Source organism: Perognathus longimembris, chromosome 4 (assembly GCF_023159225.1).
Source record: "Perognathus longimembris pacificus isolate PPM17 chromosome 4, ASM2315922v1, whole genome shotgun sequence".
Lineage (NCBI taxonomy): Eukaryota > Metazoa > Chordata > Mammalia > Rodentia > Heteromyidae > Perognathus > Perognathus longimembris.
This window is the reverse complement of record NC_063164.1, coordinates 79,148,505-79,165,651: the sequence shown is the minus strand read 5'-3', so window position 1 is coordinate 79,165,651 and position 17,147 is coordinate 79,148,505. Positions and strand designations below refer to the sequence as shown.

Below are 17,147 nucleotides of genomic sequence, written 5' to 3'. Positions count from 1 at the left end.
TGCAGAAAAGGACCAATTTTGATTTATAATTTTAGACTTAAGTGTCTGTTAATGTACTAAGACACAATAGCTATAGATTTCATTGATATACATTGTGATTATTAGTTTTATATTAAAATTTTTAATTGCAAATAATTTTCCAGTTAAGATATGTTTAGTTCTAATGCACAGTGTGTTATTTGCAAAATGAAAATATAAAATTTAATCTATGTAATAAATAGTTTTCTGACAAAGCACTTATTAGTTAAATCTAAGCATATAAAATACTGACAGTTATCTCCAAATGTTTGTTTCAATTGATTTTCCTTGTCCAACTTTTTATTTTTTATGTTGGACTATTTATTTTTTTAATTGTACTGTTCTGATATTTCTGTGAATCTTAGAGTTAAGCATTTGCATCCAATCTTGACATACTGACATCTACTGAGTTATGAGTTATATATGTCATATAAGTAAATGAAGTAGTTGGTATGTAGGTTTGGCTAATCTGCACAATCAAACAAGAGTCTTTTTAAAAAAAGGCATGTGTGTTGCTTCAGTCTGGTCCATTATATATCTCAACCTTCAAGAATTTACTGAATAATATGCTGTCCAATTAGATGTACTAACTCTACTTTCTTCTGACTCTATAAAAATATCCAGGCTTATACTCATTTCTGATTAATTTATGAAGTTTTTCTTCTGATAAAATGTTGGGTCAATCGTTATCTGTTATTACTTTTCATTCTTTAGATATTTTCTTTCTTCATCACAACTAAAGCGCTTCTTTCCATAGAAGCCTAGATTACTCTGGGTTACTTATTTGTTAGGAGAAAAATAACCACCTGGATATATTTTATCAGAGTGAAATTCAATAAATAATTTTTTCTTTAGCTAAAGAGCCAGACCTATTTTCTATGTAACTATTTCCTTTAAGACATTCTCTCGATAAACACAACATTGTCCTATTTTATTTTATTCTATATTTAATTTACTCTATTTTATAGCCTGGGTTTTTCCTCATATTATTAATTATTTACATGTATTATTTTAAATGTCTGAACAATTTATCGGCAGACAGATATAGACTATTCAGACTATTTTCAAATACATTGTTAAAAATATAACTATAAAATAATGTTTCAGTGATTAAAGTTAAAACGTTCATTTGGCTTCAACATATATTATTAACAATTTCATTTCAAATTTATAATTATTTGTACCAACATTATTTTGTTTCCAATTTTCTTATCACTATTAGCAATTGCCTTTATCACATCACAGAGAAGATACCTGTTAATTAAATAACTCACATTTTGTTTATTCATATTTACAATGGTCTCATTAAAATGAGTCATATGAAGGATGGAAGACTACATTTATTTTTAAAGATAGTCTTCAACAAAATCAATATATTTGAGTGTTATTCTCAAATATAACTTTAGTTAAAAATGAAAACGCAGCTCTTACTTTTGGCATTCATCTAGGGCTAGCACATGTGGGTGGTCATCTTCTGACATGGTGATGACGGCTTCCCGGTCAAATGCTCCAGGCCGTGCCTGGTTCACTGTGTGTCTAGTGATAGATGAGGTGGTGGAACTGGTCCAGTACAGCGTGTCCCAGGCTCTGTGATAAGCAAGTCCCTCGACAGAGCCCACATCTGATAAGGAAGAAACAAAGTCATTTTTCAAGTTTGTATTTGCAAAACAATTATTATCCTGGAAAGAAAAAAGTAAACCATATATAATGAATTGTGCACTATGTATATATCTGTGTATATATGTGTATATATACACACAAACACACAACATATACATACATAGATGTATATATACATATGTGTGTATATATGTAAACATATACATATATGTACTTGTTTTGTCAACCATTTCTTAACATATTCTAAAATTAAATCTTGTGATATCTACAATTTATAGTTAGACACAAAAGCCTATACCTGTGCACAGATTCACACATATTTACATGGGGACAGTCTTTGCAAAAATTGTTATTAAATATTTAATCTTCATATTGAAAAATACCCAGAACTATTTAACTCTTATGTAGAAAAAATGTTTGTTTTTTCTTAGTAGTTAATTTTCAAAAAAGTTGGTCTGTGTATAAGCTAGAAATGCATTTAAAATTTGTATGTCAGTAACCTTACTTGGGTATAATTAAAATAAGTTTTATATTAATTTTATATATCTTTAAATAAGTTCATCAACATTTTAATAATTCAGGAAAATAAAACAAATACAAATCAATACATGCAGCTACTCAGTGATCCTATAAGTTAACATGACAAGTACTTCATTTTTACCTATAAATGTGGTATAAAAATAAATTAAATTAAATTACCATTGTACCAATTTAAACGTTTGTCAGACAGAGATAAATATGGTACTACATTATTCCTTATACTCTGCAAGGTGAAAAAAAGTGTTTTAAGAACAAATGAGCTTTAATCATAAATAAAATACAAGTGCTTAGAGTATATTCTTACAGTATAATCAAATGGTTAGTTTTTCCTTCACATTGTTGGTTTTAAGAATTATTATTCTTAACACATTCAGTATAGCAAAGGATATATACACCCCAAGCAAAAACATTAAGAAATTATAACCAAAAAAGATTTTAGTTGTTTTTCTCTCGCGGTATCCCTAAAAAGAAATGCTTTTAGTTCTTACAAAAGCAAATGGGTGAAGAAAGCTGTTTTCAGGTGTAAGATGTGTAAACATCTAATTTGAGGGTCAATAGAACTGTGAGAGAATGCAAAATGATAATTAATGCTTCTTAACTATGTTTCTAACATACAATTAAATTTTTGCCACTTGTTTATTTTCTAAGAGGAACAGAATACTAAAGAGCATTAAAATTAGTATTTGCTATTTACTGAGAATTATTTACTAGAAACGTACATTTTGTACTTTTACATATGCCCTTTTATATTTTGGATAAATGTGAAGCTTGTTTCATTATTCCTGTTTGGCTAATGAAGCAAACTTCTAGTCACAGGATTGAGAATTAAACCAGTACTTTCATGCCAGCTCTTTCTGCATAATATTCTCATAATATACTTAATATGCTCTTACAACTCTTTTGAGATGGCTTTATAATTATCATCTTTCTGCACTGAGATAGAAACAAATAAGTGAATCATTAGATTTAACCTCAATGACTCTGAGAACTGTATAACAAATAACTTGCCATGAGCAGCCTCCACTCTCACAGTGAACATGCAGTTTACATGGAATTGATAAAGATGATTAGTACAGAAGCCAAGAAAGACAAAATATAAAACACAATCATGATAAAAATTAAGGTATTTATATAAGGCCCATAAGGTGTTCTTTGCTGGGATAAATGCATGGACAGTTGGTAACTGTCAAAAGCATTTTAGTTATTATCAAGTAAATCATTCATTCCATTGCGTTTAGTACTTGTGGCTCATTTAGAATATGCTATGATTCTATTGGTAGTATTTTCAGCACTACAACTCTTCATCCTTCACAGCAGAATGAGAACTGATACACTTGGAGAAAATACAAACAGGAATAATAAATCCATTGAACACCATCCCCATTAAGCAGCTCTTTTTCTTTTGCCAGTCATAAAGAAGCCTCCTGCTACAGTAACTGAGATGAAGCAAATGCTTTTTTTCTTTAGTTGACATAAATTCAAGGGCTTCAAAAGTGCATACTTCATTCAGGAATAATCTCTTCTATATTCTTTATGTAGTAGGTGAAAACCAGACAGTTCTTATGCATAATATGCAACATTTGCCTACAATTTATGATTTTGTGTATCTTAAATTGCTCTTAAAATAACAAAATTGTATATGTTATAGTTTTTGAAAGGCAATTAAAGATGTACAAAAATTACAATTACTAAAATTGTATAAAGTAGCACATCCTTCTCCAACCTCTGATAAAGTAACAAGTGTGAAAGCTTATGGTATGGGTATGTGTTTGCAAAATGAAGTTCTCAAATCAGTTGAACAGCCAGAGTAAAATAATTGAGGTACTTTATAGTGAAAATACAATAACTATATACTCAGCTTTACATGAAACATTGTACAAAGTAAATCAATACAGACTCAAATATCCTTGGAACTAAAGAATTTAGAATTGGCATAATTAAGACTGTAATGATGATAGTGCTATCTCTGAAAATCTATTCTTTTCACCACAAGAAAAGAATTACACTGGAAATGGGATGCATAACCACAGCAACACTACCTTTTTACCCCTTTCATGAAAGAAAGAAAGAAAGAAAGAGAGAGAGAGAGAGAGAGAGAGAGAGAGAGAGAGAGAGAGAGAGAGAGAGGAGGGAAGGTGGGAAGGAGGGAAAGAGAAAGAAAAAAGAAAAAAAAGAAAAGGAAAGAGAGAAGGAAAGGAAGGAGAGAGAGAATATCCTCATCTTGGAGGAGAAATTTGATTTAACTAAGTATGAGAAAACTTCTGATATGGTTTGAGTAGGGAAATATAAAAGCATAAGAAAGTTTACCTAAGGAAAGTAATATCACTAGAAAATTTATCTGAAAAAAAGGCAAATTACTCTGATTACAAGGGAAAATTACCCAGAAATATGACTATAATATGTCTTGTGTTTTAGTTATTGTGTTTAGAAACATTGATAGCTTTTCAAAGGTCTTCATTACATAGAGAACATACCTCCATCATATCAACTCTAAAAAAGAAAGAAACGACAACAATAACAACAACAACAACAAAACAGTTTCTCTAGTCCATTCACTGTCCTAAAGGTAGGTCAAGAGCTTATCAAATAGTAAAGTGAATGCAAGGAGTTGAAAGAGGTAGTCCCATGGTCAAATTACTGTTATTGCTCTAGTTGAGCTTACACATACAGGTATATCTAGCTGCAAAGGGTCAACATGACTTGCTGTTGAATGTGCTGTATTTTCTTTCTTATTGTACTGTACTCTAAGGTGATACTAACAGTGGCTGGAATTTGAAATAATACCACTGGTTTAAATATAAAAAATTTGGAAGGTTCACGTTTCTTGGACTATGATTTCTAACTCATGCACAAGCTTAAAATAAAAATTGTCTAGACATAATATTTTACATTGGAATTTCGAAAAATCAAGAGCCTGTTTCCATATCATAATATAGACCTGTTGTTGAACTTTTCACAAGTAGTCTATCTTTCCTTGCTTTATACCTAAGAAAATGATTATTTATTTCTTTATTATTTATTTAATGTTAGTTTGTCAAAATTCTATTTGTTACTATTTTTTTAGTATTCTAAAATTAAATATTTATTAAAAATAGGTCCTTTATGAAAGTAGGTGTCCATAAAGTATGGAATCTATTACTTTGAGTTACACTAAATTCTGTGTACATGTATAGTTTTGAAACAATAAATATGTATATCTGTTTTATGTACTGATGATTCATTTGTTTTAGCTTTTTTGCTTCATTTGTAATTAAATTTTTCATAGATGTTTTTCTAAATTAGTTATTTATTGTCAAAGTTATGTACAGAGGGCTTACAGATTCATATGTAAGGCAGTGGGTACACTTCTTTTACAATTTGTTACCTCCTCCCTGATTTCCCACCCCCTCTCCCTTTCCTTCTCCCCCCATGAGCTGTTCAGTTGGTTTACACCAAATGGTTTTGTAAGTATTGCTTTTGGAGTCATTTGTCTTTTTATCCTTTGTCTCTCGATTTTGATATTCCCTTTCCCCATGCTAGTCCTAATACAGTATATACAGTATCCAGGGTACTCATATGAGATAGAGTGATAGTGTGGGGACAACCATAGGAAGGGGATACAAGAGGATCATCAACAACATCAACAAAGCTACGGTTTCACATGGCATGTTGAAAGTAATTACAACAGTGATATGACTTCTCTCAAGAGGAAATGAGAATGGCCAAGAGACACATGAAGAAGTGCTCTACATCACTGGCCATAAAATAAATGCAAATCAAAACAACATTGAGATTCCACCTCACTCCAATAAGAATATCTATTATCAGGAAAACTAACAATAACAAATGCTGGGGGGGATGTGGCCAAAATGGAACCCTACTACATTGTTGGTGGGAATGTAAACTTGTTCAGACACTCTGGAAAGCAGTATGGAGATTCCTTAGAAGGCTAAACATAGAGCTCCCCTCCAACCTAGTAGCTCCACTCTTGGGCATCTACCCAAAAGATTACAAAGAAGAGCACACTAAAGCCATCAGCACAACAATGTTCATTGCAGCACAATTTGTCATTGCTAAAATGTGGAACCAACCCAGATGCCCCTCAATAGACGCATGGATCAGGAAAATGTGGTACATATACACAATGGAATTTTATGCCTCTATCATAAAGAATGACATTGCCCCATTCGTAAGAAAATGGAAGGGCTTAGAAAAAATTGTACTAAGTGAAGTGAGCCAGACCCAAAGAAACATAGATTCTATGGTTTCCCTCATGGGGAGTAATTAGTAAAGGCTTAGGCTACTCACAGCAGAGGATCACAAGAGCCCAATAGCTATGCCCTTATGAACACATAAGATGATGCTATCTGATACTATTTAATAAACCTTCTTTCCCTTCCTTGTGTCTAATTCATGAGTCAATTTACATAGTTATTTTTTTTTCATAAAATACAATTTTCAAAGAAGTAGAATGATTTGAAATCTTATACATTGCTGCTTCAAGGTCTTTATAAAACTTCTGTTATCTTCTCATATGTTAATCAGAGTTACCAATGAGGTTGTCTGTTCCACAGCTATGTATACACACAAAATAAGTGAAAACAGATACCCACATATATGAAGCTTCATAGTGGAGCCCAAATCACAATAACCCTGTCTTGATCAATTGATGAATGGTTGAGAAAAATGGGATATATCCATACAATAAAATATTATTCAAGACCACAAAAAGCAAGGTATTTGTGAAAGATGGTGTAGGAACTACAAGCAGGTTTAAGCTAAAAATATGTAACCAACTAAGCACTATTCATTATAATTACATTTACATGAATATCCAGGAAAGTCTTTAAAACCAAGAGTAGACTGGGAATATGGCCTAGTGGTAAAGTGCTTGCCTCGTATATATGAAGCCCTGGGTTTGATTCCTCAGCACCACATAGAAAAAAACAAAAACAAAAAAAAAAACAAGAGTAAATTAGGAATCATCTACAATTAAGGGAACTTGGAGAGTAGGCTGGAGGAACAAGGGACTGCTAATTTTGATTAGTTTTGATTTTAGGTGATGGTGAACACGTTCTGCTACTGAGACGGTGATATTTAAAAGCACTCTCCTGTGCACATTAAGTGGGTGAATTGTGTAAGATGTGCATTTTATCTCAAAAAAGTAGGTCTGGAACCTATATTGATGAAAAGAATAAAATGATGATAGACTAAGCATAGGTGAGGTGTATAAATTTTAATTTTACAAGTTCATGTTTTAATAAACAACATACACATATGTATACTTATATATGTGTGTATAAATATGCTTACTTTTTTTCTAATACTAGAGTTTGGACTCATGATCTCACACTGGCACTCTATCCCTTGATCCATGCCTCAGTGGCATTTTTAATTTTTAACTTAAATATTATCATTTTAAAGGTGATGTACAGAGGGGTAGATAAGTTAGGAAATGAGTGTCAGGGATGGCTGTGCCTTTAAGAGGGGATGACCTAGCTAGCTGGTCCCGCCTCCCTTCCGGCTTCAACCGGAAAAGAAGCCAGACCAACCCCTGCCCCTCAGCGGCAAGCACGTGTGCCACCATGGTGGCCGGAGACCCCAGAGGCCCGGTCCTTGGGCGGCTGTGGTCTCCGCCCATAGAGGAAGTTTCGTGACATCACCGTGATGGACAGTCCACTAGCCAATCATTAATACCCAGTTAATCCCTCCTCTTCCTGCCCCCATTACTGTTATATAAACCCCTCCCTTGAGTAAAATCTTTTGAGGCTGGCAGTCCATCGGACCAGCTCCCCGAGATCCTTGTGTCTGGCGTCTGCTCTTAAACATGAGAGGGATTGGGACTGGGGGTTTCGGCAGCCCCACCTCAGCTTAGCTTAGCCCGATAGGGACATGCTCCACCTCTCCTGCTGGCAGGAGAAGCAGAGCCAACTGCCCTTCACAATTTGGGACTTGGCGTCTCCCCGGGGAAAGCACAGAGACATGGGATTCAGGCCCCACAAATTGGCGGCGAGTCACGGGGCAAACGAACGCATGGCCAGTGATTTCGGGGTTTAATAACCCCACAGGATACGCTGAGTAAGTCATGTCTCAGGGGTAGGACATGCCCATCCAGATGGGGCAAATGCATAGTCAGTGGAGTGAACCGACTGTTAAGATACTAAGGCCCATGCTCCACACCAGATTGGACTTTAAGCACACTTGAGCAAGGAGAGCCTGGAAAATGTTGAAACGTACCATACCCTCGGGGGAGATTGCAGCCCTACCTCAGTTTAGCTTAGCCCAACAGGGACATGCTCCACCTCTCCTGCTGGCAGGAGAAGCAGAGCCGACTGCCCTTCACAATTTGGGACTTGGTGTCTCCCCAGAAGACCAGGGGAGGGGGGGGAGGAATGTGGAATTTAGGCCCACAAATGAGTATATTTCTTTTAGCATATTTTCATTTATTTATTTGTTTTTGCTAGCTGTTTTTGAGATAGTCTAATTAAATTTCTACACATATTGGCCTCTAACAGCAATCCTAGAATTATTGTGAAGTATAAAAGATACTCTTTAAATTCATTACTGTTTGTATATATGTAAATGTGTGCACTTATTTGACATCATACAAAACTCTGTTAATATATATGTATATTGTTGAATTGTTACTTACTGAAGACATTGTAGAAAATCTAAGTAATCAATTTCTAGAGTTTATCTTATTCCAATGTTTTACAAATAAAGAACTGGGTTTTTTTTTGTCTTTCTAACTCTTCATCTGAAAATTCACCTGTAAAATCTTTGAATGAAGACTGCTTACAATGGTTTAGACTCTACCCAATTGGGCATATAAATGAGCCTGGATCATATTTCCTTTTTGCTCCATATGTTAATAAATATACTAAGTTGGAAGTCTAAAATATCTTTCATATTTTTTTAATTTTTCTTCAGATTACTTAAGACAATTTGGTCATGTATCAAGACATTTATACACTGATAGAGGATACTAATATCCGTTCCAGTGGGATGTTCTAGTACTGTCTGTGAAATATTTGAGTATCAATATTCAAATTGAATGTACCACTACACTTTGCATGTACCCTCTCCATGTATAATTTTTTTAGCCACTTTTACCATGTTTAGGTTATAAGACAGCTAAACCAGTATATAGGTGTAGATAGATAGATAGATAGATAGATAGATAGATATGATATATATTCTTGTCTAAAATTTTTAAAAAGGAATAATTCTACTATAAAGAAAAATTCTCATTTCTTTCTTGGGACTGAACACCTAGAAGACCAATGCATCCGGTAAGGTCAGTAATAAACAAATAATTCAACATCAACCTCTTATTGTGTAAAAAATAACCAGTTAGACTATAATAAAAAGGGGGTAACAAAGCATCACACTTTACGGAATTGTTTTTACCTCATGGACAATGCATTGCTATAAAACCTCCTTCATGAATGTACATGCATTAAATTTAAGTCCTTACCCAGCTCACAACACAGGAGGCAAAATGTCTGAGTGGGTAACAATTTTACCTTCACTTTCGGTTGTATTTATTATTCTAGTTGCTCAAGCAATCACCACCCGAATGGAAACTTGTTTGCCTAGATATCACTCCATCTTCTACAAGACTTTCATTTATCAATCTTTGAGTGGTTTTAATTCCCTTTAAGCAGAGCTAGTAAAACATGTCCATGTCAAAAGAGAATCTTTACACTGAAGAACATAATAGTTTTATTTATTTGTTCCTTTTTTTTTTTCCAGAACAAAGGTACAACTTTCTTGGGGCTGGGGATATAGCCTAGTGGCAAGAGTGCCTGCCTCGGATACACGAGGCCCTAGGTTCGATTCCCCAGCACCACATATACAGAAAACGGCCAGAAGCGGCGCTGTGGCTCAAGCAGCAGAGTGCTAGCCTTGAGCGGGAAGAAGCCAGGGACAGTGCTCAGGCCCTGAGTCCAAGGCCCAGGACTGGCCAAAAAAAAAAAAAGGTACAACTTTCCCTATAAGAGTATTGAAGCAGAGAGAAACTGCTTGAAGCGTTTAAGTGGAAGTCAGGTATTTGGTCTTATGCTCTGGTTTTGTTTTGCTTGTTTTCATGTTGAAAACAAGGAAGATCTAAGTGTTAGGATTCCCGAATCAGCTGAAAAATATACAAATTTGGACATGTTTCCACATTGGCTACCATTGTGACAATCCTGGAAGAAACAAAAGGAGGTAACACATACAAAAACCCATCTTCCTTCAAGGGAAAAGGAAGTAAATCTTTAGGCAAAAACAGTGCCTAGGCTCATTTGAAGGAACTGGCATAATATCTAGTCTTTACCAGATCAATTCACGTGATGCAAAGCAATCCCAACAGTGATGCAGTTATAAACAGCTAGAATAGATGATAATCCCATAGTGTAATTTGAGAGAAATCAGTTGGGTCTTCTTAGCCAAACTAAGACCCTGGTGTCTTTATATTTCATTATTAAATACATGTTTCTGTGAACAAATACTGTTTCTGAAAATAATACCCTTTAGAGGATAACTTCCTAATTAATTAATGATTGATGTTTTATTATTTGCTATCATATTCTCTTATTCTTAATGGAGCATAACCTGCAGGCATTTATTTTCCACAAGTAGAAAAGATGAGAAAAAGGTTCAGAATAGAATCTTGAGGGATGGGTTGAAATGAGGGCTCTGGGAAAAATCTAACAATATCAAATTGGCGTTTTGTCTCTGAACAGAATTTAATTATGTATCCAGCATATGAGCTATTTCCTGATAATGAATACTTATTTATAGAATAGATACTTGTATATTTATGAACCATGCATATATTAGTCACAAATCTGACATCTTCATTAGAAACATAGAATTTAATCCAACCATTATTATTTTGTACACTTTAGGCCTATGTTTCTTCACTTTTCCTTCCTTCACTTTAGTCTTTCTCAATTCAGACTTTGGTCTAGTACTACAAGTGATCTTTTTTTTTTTTTTTTTTTGTCTGTAACTATGCTTCTGAATTAATTTATTTCCTGATTTCAGACTTTGCTTTCACTCTGGTTTGAAGGAGTACCATCACTTGTATGCCATTCTGATTCAGCAAAATGATCTGCCATAACTTTTTCACTTTCGAAGAATGAACTGATGAATTTTCATGAAGAAACTTGGAATGGAAGAAGTGTTATTGTTGAAAACCTCCAACTGCTTTCTCAGTTCTTCACTTTTGAAGCGGTTTGACTTCTGATTAGTTCCAGACTCAAGAGCCACAGTAAAAGCCAAACTTCCAAATACTGGTGTAGAATTTGTTTACAAATTTATATAAATATCTTGATCAAATACATAAATATGTTGTATATAAATACCTTAAATTGAACAATAAGTAAATAAAATTTTTCTTTAGTAAAGGGATAATAATTAACTCTCTTAGTTTGAAGAAAATAATTATAACTATTATTTGTGATAACCAGTTATTTCCATTTTGAGAAATCTACATTTCTCAGATTAGTATTTAATTTTAATTTTAGCTAATCACTTATGCTTAATAACTATTAAATGAAAGTAATTGAAAACTATTAATGGCTCTTATCTACATATGATAAATATACACTTAGATACTTAAGTAGAATTAAAATATAATATACAATTAGGAAGTCTTGTCAGCTGAATTTTAGTTAATGGCAGTTTATGTTAGCATTTCCCTAGCCTCAGGTCCTCAGCTCCTCCCTCCCACTAGTCCCCAGATCCACCCATAGCTAATGAGCCACTCCTACTCACTACCTAATCACTTCCCCCTTTACCACCAGAGAGAGAAGCTGCCACCTAAGCTGCAGACGCCTTGTAGCTCCCTCTCCCGTGGTAACTATGGCCCCACTAATAAACCTCCTTATGAACCTTCTTCTCCTGTCCGTGATTATCTTTGCCTGGTCCTCTGGTATGGCCAAGACCTATGCTTTCATTGGTGCCGAAAACAGAATAGGCTCCTCGGGAGATTTGCTCCCCCATTTCTGGGGGGTGGGGTCCAAGCTGCCCCTGGGACCTATTCTGCTGTCCTAAGCCCACCCTGAGGACCACCAAAGTAACTTCTGACCAAGCACTCAACTTCTATCCACCATGACAATCTACAAATTTGCCCTCACACCAGGGTAAGTGATCATCTAACCGAGGGCTCTGGATCCAATTTTCTGATTTACTGTAGGGCGACAGGCCGTGGCTTCAGGGCCACATTAAAAATCTTGTTGCCACGTTCCGAGCCCCATTCCAAATGACCGTAGCATAGGGCCACAGGGAAATGGCTTCAGGGCCACACTCCATGCTCGGTCCGGGATACAGCTACTGGGGTGACAGCCTCATTGCTGATTGTCTCCTACATTTCAGCTGACTGGAGTAATACCAGGGATGCTTGGTATTTAACTCTTCAGCTCCACTAATCACTTACCACGGGAGGGGCACAATCATCCACCACAAAAGATTTGGAACTCCAACCAGGGTGAGTGAACATTAGCTGGGAGCTTGAATTTTCCATAAGGCCACTGGGCCACCATAAATCTTGGCTCCAAGTTCCGAGCCCCACACCCAGGGAAGGCCACTGGTCCGCCCACCTTAAGCCACTGGGCTAGGTCAAGGGAATCAGCAACTGTGGGTGTTTGGAGTCAACTGATCTCTAGTTCAGCTCTGCTGGTCACTCATCAAGTGGGTAACAGGAAAGCTGCTCAAGTTTGAGCCCAATCTTACAAATTTAGAATATTTTACAGGACTCACATAACTTCTATGAGCGCTCAGGTGGATGGAGTTCTCTCTCTCTTTCTCTTTCTGCCTCTCTCTAAACTCTGCCTGTAGGATGGGCTGGTATTAGCTTCCAAAGGTACCAACATTTGTTTAACATCTGCTTTGAAAGACACAAAGAAAGGTTTTCTGTTCTTGTTATTGATGTTTATTAAGCTTGGAAATTCGGTTAAGTTCTGCTTGTTGTTGGCTAAATCCTGTTTTTTCTAGCATTGACCATGTGGTGGACAATAGAACTGATTTTAGCAAGTGCCATCTTGGTTCCATCAAGGTCCCAAAAACTTTTGGAGGTAGAAGCCCACCCATCCCCCAGGTAATGGGCATGCCAAATTCCTCCAGGCTGGGCAGGGATGTGGAGACTCAAGCTCCCGGTAACCCTGCCCCCGACCCTAAACTCTGTAACTGTGGGCTTGCACTCCAAATGTGCCTTGTAATTCAAATGCTGAAGGTGAAGGTGTCTTGCTGTGAGCCTGCCATGGCTCTGACCAGCTCCACCACCATTGCACCATGCCACATGTCTATGTTTTGTTCATGTCCTTTCTCCCATCTCCTGGACCTTCTCTGGTCATAGCATCCCACTTTAGCCCGCCATTGGAGCTGAACTGGTTTCTCAAAATGTGGCTTCTCCATTTCCTCACTGGATAACTTGTGAAAATTTTTGTTTGCTGGAAAAGATTTTGTTTTCTAACTGACCACGTGGTTCTAAAATATGGGCAAAATAATATTATTTTGCCACTGGAATTCCAGAAAATTTACATCGCCAATTAAAAAAAAAAAAAAAGTAAGTGCGCCCCAAAGCTTGTGCACAACTGTCTGTGTGTCTGTGTGTCTGTCTGTCTGCAGAAACATGTAAAAACTGGCATTATGGTTTTAAAGTTACTTGCTTGTGACTACTATTTTAACTTACTTTAAGTTTTGTGTTAAAATGATGTTTGCAACCTGTGGGTGGAGTCACAGTGAATAGCCTGGAGGCAATCCTGACTCATATCACCAGACTCCAAGCCAAAAGAAAAAAAAGAAAAAAAGACCCAGGTTTTAAACCCAAACTGATCGTGTTTGGGTACAAGCAAATGTGTCTAAGAAAGACTCCAAAAGGTTCTAATATGCAGCACGTGGTATAAGTACAATGGTGTAAAACCAGTGTTATTTTTTATGTCCATCTATGCTAAACATCAAGTGTACATCTGTTCCTGACAATAGTTTGGTATAGAAGATTTTGCTTCTTCATTTTTCTCTCCTGTAATCTCATAAACTCTTTAAGATCAAGGAACCAGAGTCATTTTGGAACGAGTGTACAAATGTGGCTACTAACCTCGATTTTCCTGACCCAGGATTGATATTTTGCTTTTATTTTTTTTCAAATTTTTATTATCAAACCGATGTACAGAGAGGTTACAGTTTCATATGTTAGGCACTGGATACATTTCTTGTACTGTTTGTTACCTTGTCCCTCATATAGGATGTAGGTCGACATGTGTGCAAGCTGCGTGGACTGTGGCAGCCCGTGGCTACAGGAGGCTGCCCCCACAGTCTGCTCCCAAACTGCCTAGTTTCACTACTGGTGATTCCTTATTCTCTCTCTCCTACATGGAAAACTGCTCAGGGAATCTAGCAGTCCTGTGAAGATTTTGACAGGCCTAGAGTGCTCCTGCCCTGGATCTGCTTCCCCCCACCCCCCCATATTAGAGTTGGACTTACAGCAGGCATATCATGACAGAGTTGCAACCGAGACTTACTCCAAGGTTAAAAGCATCAGAGTTGTGTTTGGTGGCCACAGAGTTGCATTAGGGTAGCATTGGTGTCTTCCCCCTCCATGTCTCAGAAACTGTCCTGGCTGCTGCAGAGAGCAGACTTGGTTGGCCTTTGGTCTATGTGGATTTTGTGACTAGGAAGATGGTTAAAGGCCCAAGCCTTCTAAAATATTTTTAAAGTTGTCACCCCGCTTAAATCAGTAGGGCACCAGCCTACAAAAGCCAGAGTACTCAGAGTAAGCAACCAGGGAATACTGGGAGATTCCAAATGTCTTTAACCAGTCTGTGTAGAAATTTACAGGCAGCCCAGCAGGAGGTGTGACAATCTATCCAGGGGACTCTGAGAAATTCCACTATAGCCTTGCCCAGATCCAACCCATCTCTCCTGCCTGCCTCCATCACACATGACTAACAAGGCCTGCTGATTCAGGATGGAAGACACAGCCACTTTGGATCCACTGAAGCTGAGACTTTTACATTGTCCTGACCCATTGCCCTCTTGATTGTTAATTCATTTGTGTTCTCTTCCACCTGCTGGTAAGGTTAAATGATATGATTTTATTTGATGGCACATGGATCTCATTCAGTCTGTTGTTCTCTAAGTGTTACAGCAGAACTCTGCTAAGTACTTGTTGGTCAATTCTCAACAAGTTACAGGTAAGCTCTACTCCTATTCTCTCTGTTCTCTTGTTGTTCTAATTGGAAATAAAAAGGGCTTTTATGGCTAAGACTCCTTGGATTGCAGTTCAAAGCCAGCCCGGGCAGGAAAAAAAAAAAAATATATATATATATAAAACTCCATGACCCAACTAACTAGCAAAGATCCAGACTGGAAGTTTGGCTCAAGAGAATCAGCCAAATGCTGAAAGCGACACTGTGGCTCAAGTGGTAGAGCACTAGCCTCAAGCAGAAGTGCTCAGGGACAGTGCCCAGGCCTTGAGTTCAAACACCGTGAATGCCAACTGGGACAAGCTATCTAAGGAATGGTCAATCGTGACAACGAGGAACCATGAAGAGGCTTAAGAGATGAAGTCTCATCTTAAATGGAGACAATTTAAACTTGCCCTTTCAAAATTAATCAGAGCCAGGAGATCAAGAGGAATAGTTGTTTACCCACCTAATGTCCATACCTGTCCATTTTCCATCTGGACAGAAACTTGCACTCTTGCCTTTGTTACTTGCTATTTGTGTGTATATATATATACATATATATGGGTTTTTAGTTTTAGTTATGAGTTATGAGTCACAACTAATACATATATGTATATATATACATATATACACACACACACACACACATATATATATATATATATATATGCCTCTGTCTTGTTACTCCCAACCAGTCCAGTCCACTATCCCTAAACACTTCCTTTCTGCCCCCAGTCCAGTTATTCCTCCTTCCTTGTAATTGGCCACAATTGAGTTTATGTTCCAAGTGGAACTTTTCTGGCTTGTGCGCAGGGTGTGTTCTCCCTCCCATGTCATTTTCAAGTCTCTTTTAACAGGATAACATCCCTCACCCAGGACGCCACCTGGGAACTTGCAGTTCAAGACCATCCTTACTACACTGCTCTGCCCAGTGCAGATCTGGACCCCTAAAGACCCAAGACCCAGTGACTCACTGATGTGCCCAAGCTGCAAGAAGTAGCCAGAGGAGACCATGACACCCATTGTCCCTGATAACCATTCTCATGGAAATGATGAGGACTTTTACCAACCAAACTGTCAAACAAATACTTATTGGATGGTACCAGGCCAAATGATGAATCAGAGACCCCTGACTACTTCGCCCCTTTACAGCAGGAAGTAGCTCCAAAAGAAACAACCTTTGCCCATACTCCCATCCTGATACCCCTCCTCTGTTATTAATAAACAACAAATGGGGAATGTTAGCATTTCCCTAGTCTCAGGTCCTCAGCTCCTCCAACTAGCCCCCAGATCCACCCATACCTAATGAGCCACTCCTACTCACTACCTAACTACTTCCCCATTTGCCCCCAGAGAGAGAAGCTGTCACCTAGATAAGGTGTAGATGCCATGTAGCTCCCTCTCCCGTGATAACGTGGTAACTCCCGGGGTAACTCCCCACTAATAAACCTCCTATGAGCCTTCTTCTCCTGTCTGTGATTATCTCCGCATGGTCCTCTAGGATGGCTGGGACATTTCCTTTCAGTTTAAACTTTAAAAAATATTCAGTTTAAGGAAAAAAAAAACTTTTTATTTGAATTTTGATTATGAAAGTATATGTTCATTTTAAATATATACCTCATCATTATTTGCTACTTAGTAATACACAATTAATACAAAAAGTATGTGTAAACACACAGATATATATGTTATATATGCATACATATATGCTTATATATGCATGTAGGAAAGAAGACCATGAAGAAATAAAAAAAATCCTACAAAATGAGAAAAAAAAATTACCAGCTATGCGTCATACAAGGACCTAATATACAAAAT

General features: G+C 36.8%; 1 protein-coding gene across 1 annotated transcript in view; it reads right to left on the bottom strand.

The window, feature by feature from the left end:
• Lrp1b (LDL receptor related protein 1B) overlaps positions 1-17,147 on the bottom strand; it is a 1,711,024-nt gene that overhangs the window by 336,136 nt on the left and 1,357,741 nt on the right. The window contains exon 42 of the mRNA XM_048345540.1: positions 1,450-1,639. Within this exon, the coding sequence (XP_048201497.1) occupies positions 1,450-1,639 (190 nt within the window). The remainder of the gene's footprint in view (positions 1-1,449; positions 1,640-17,147) is intronic.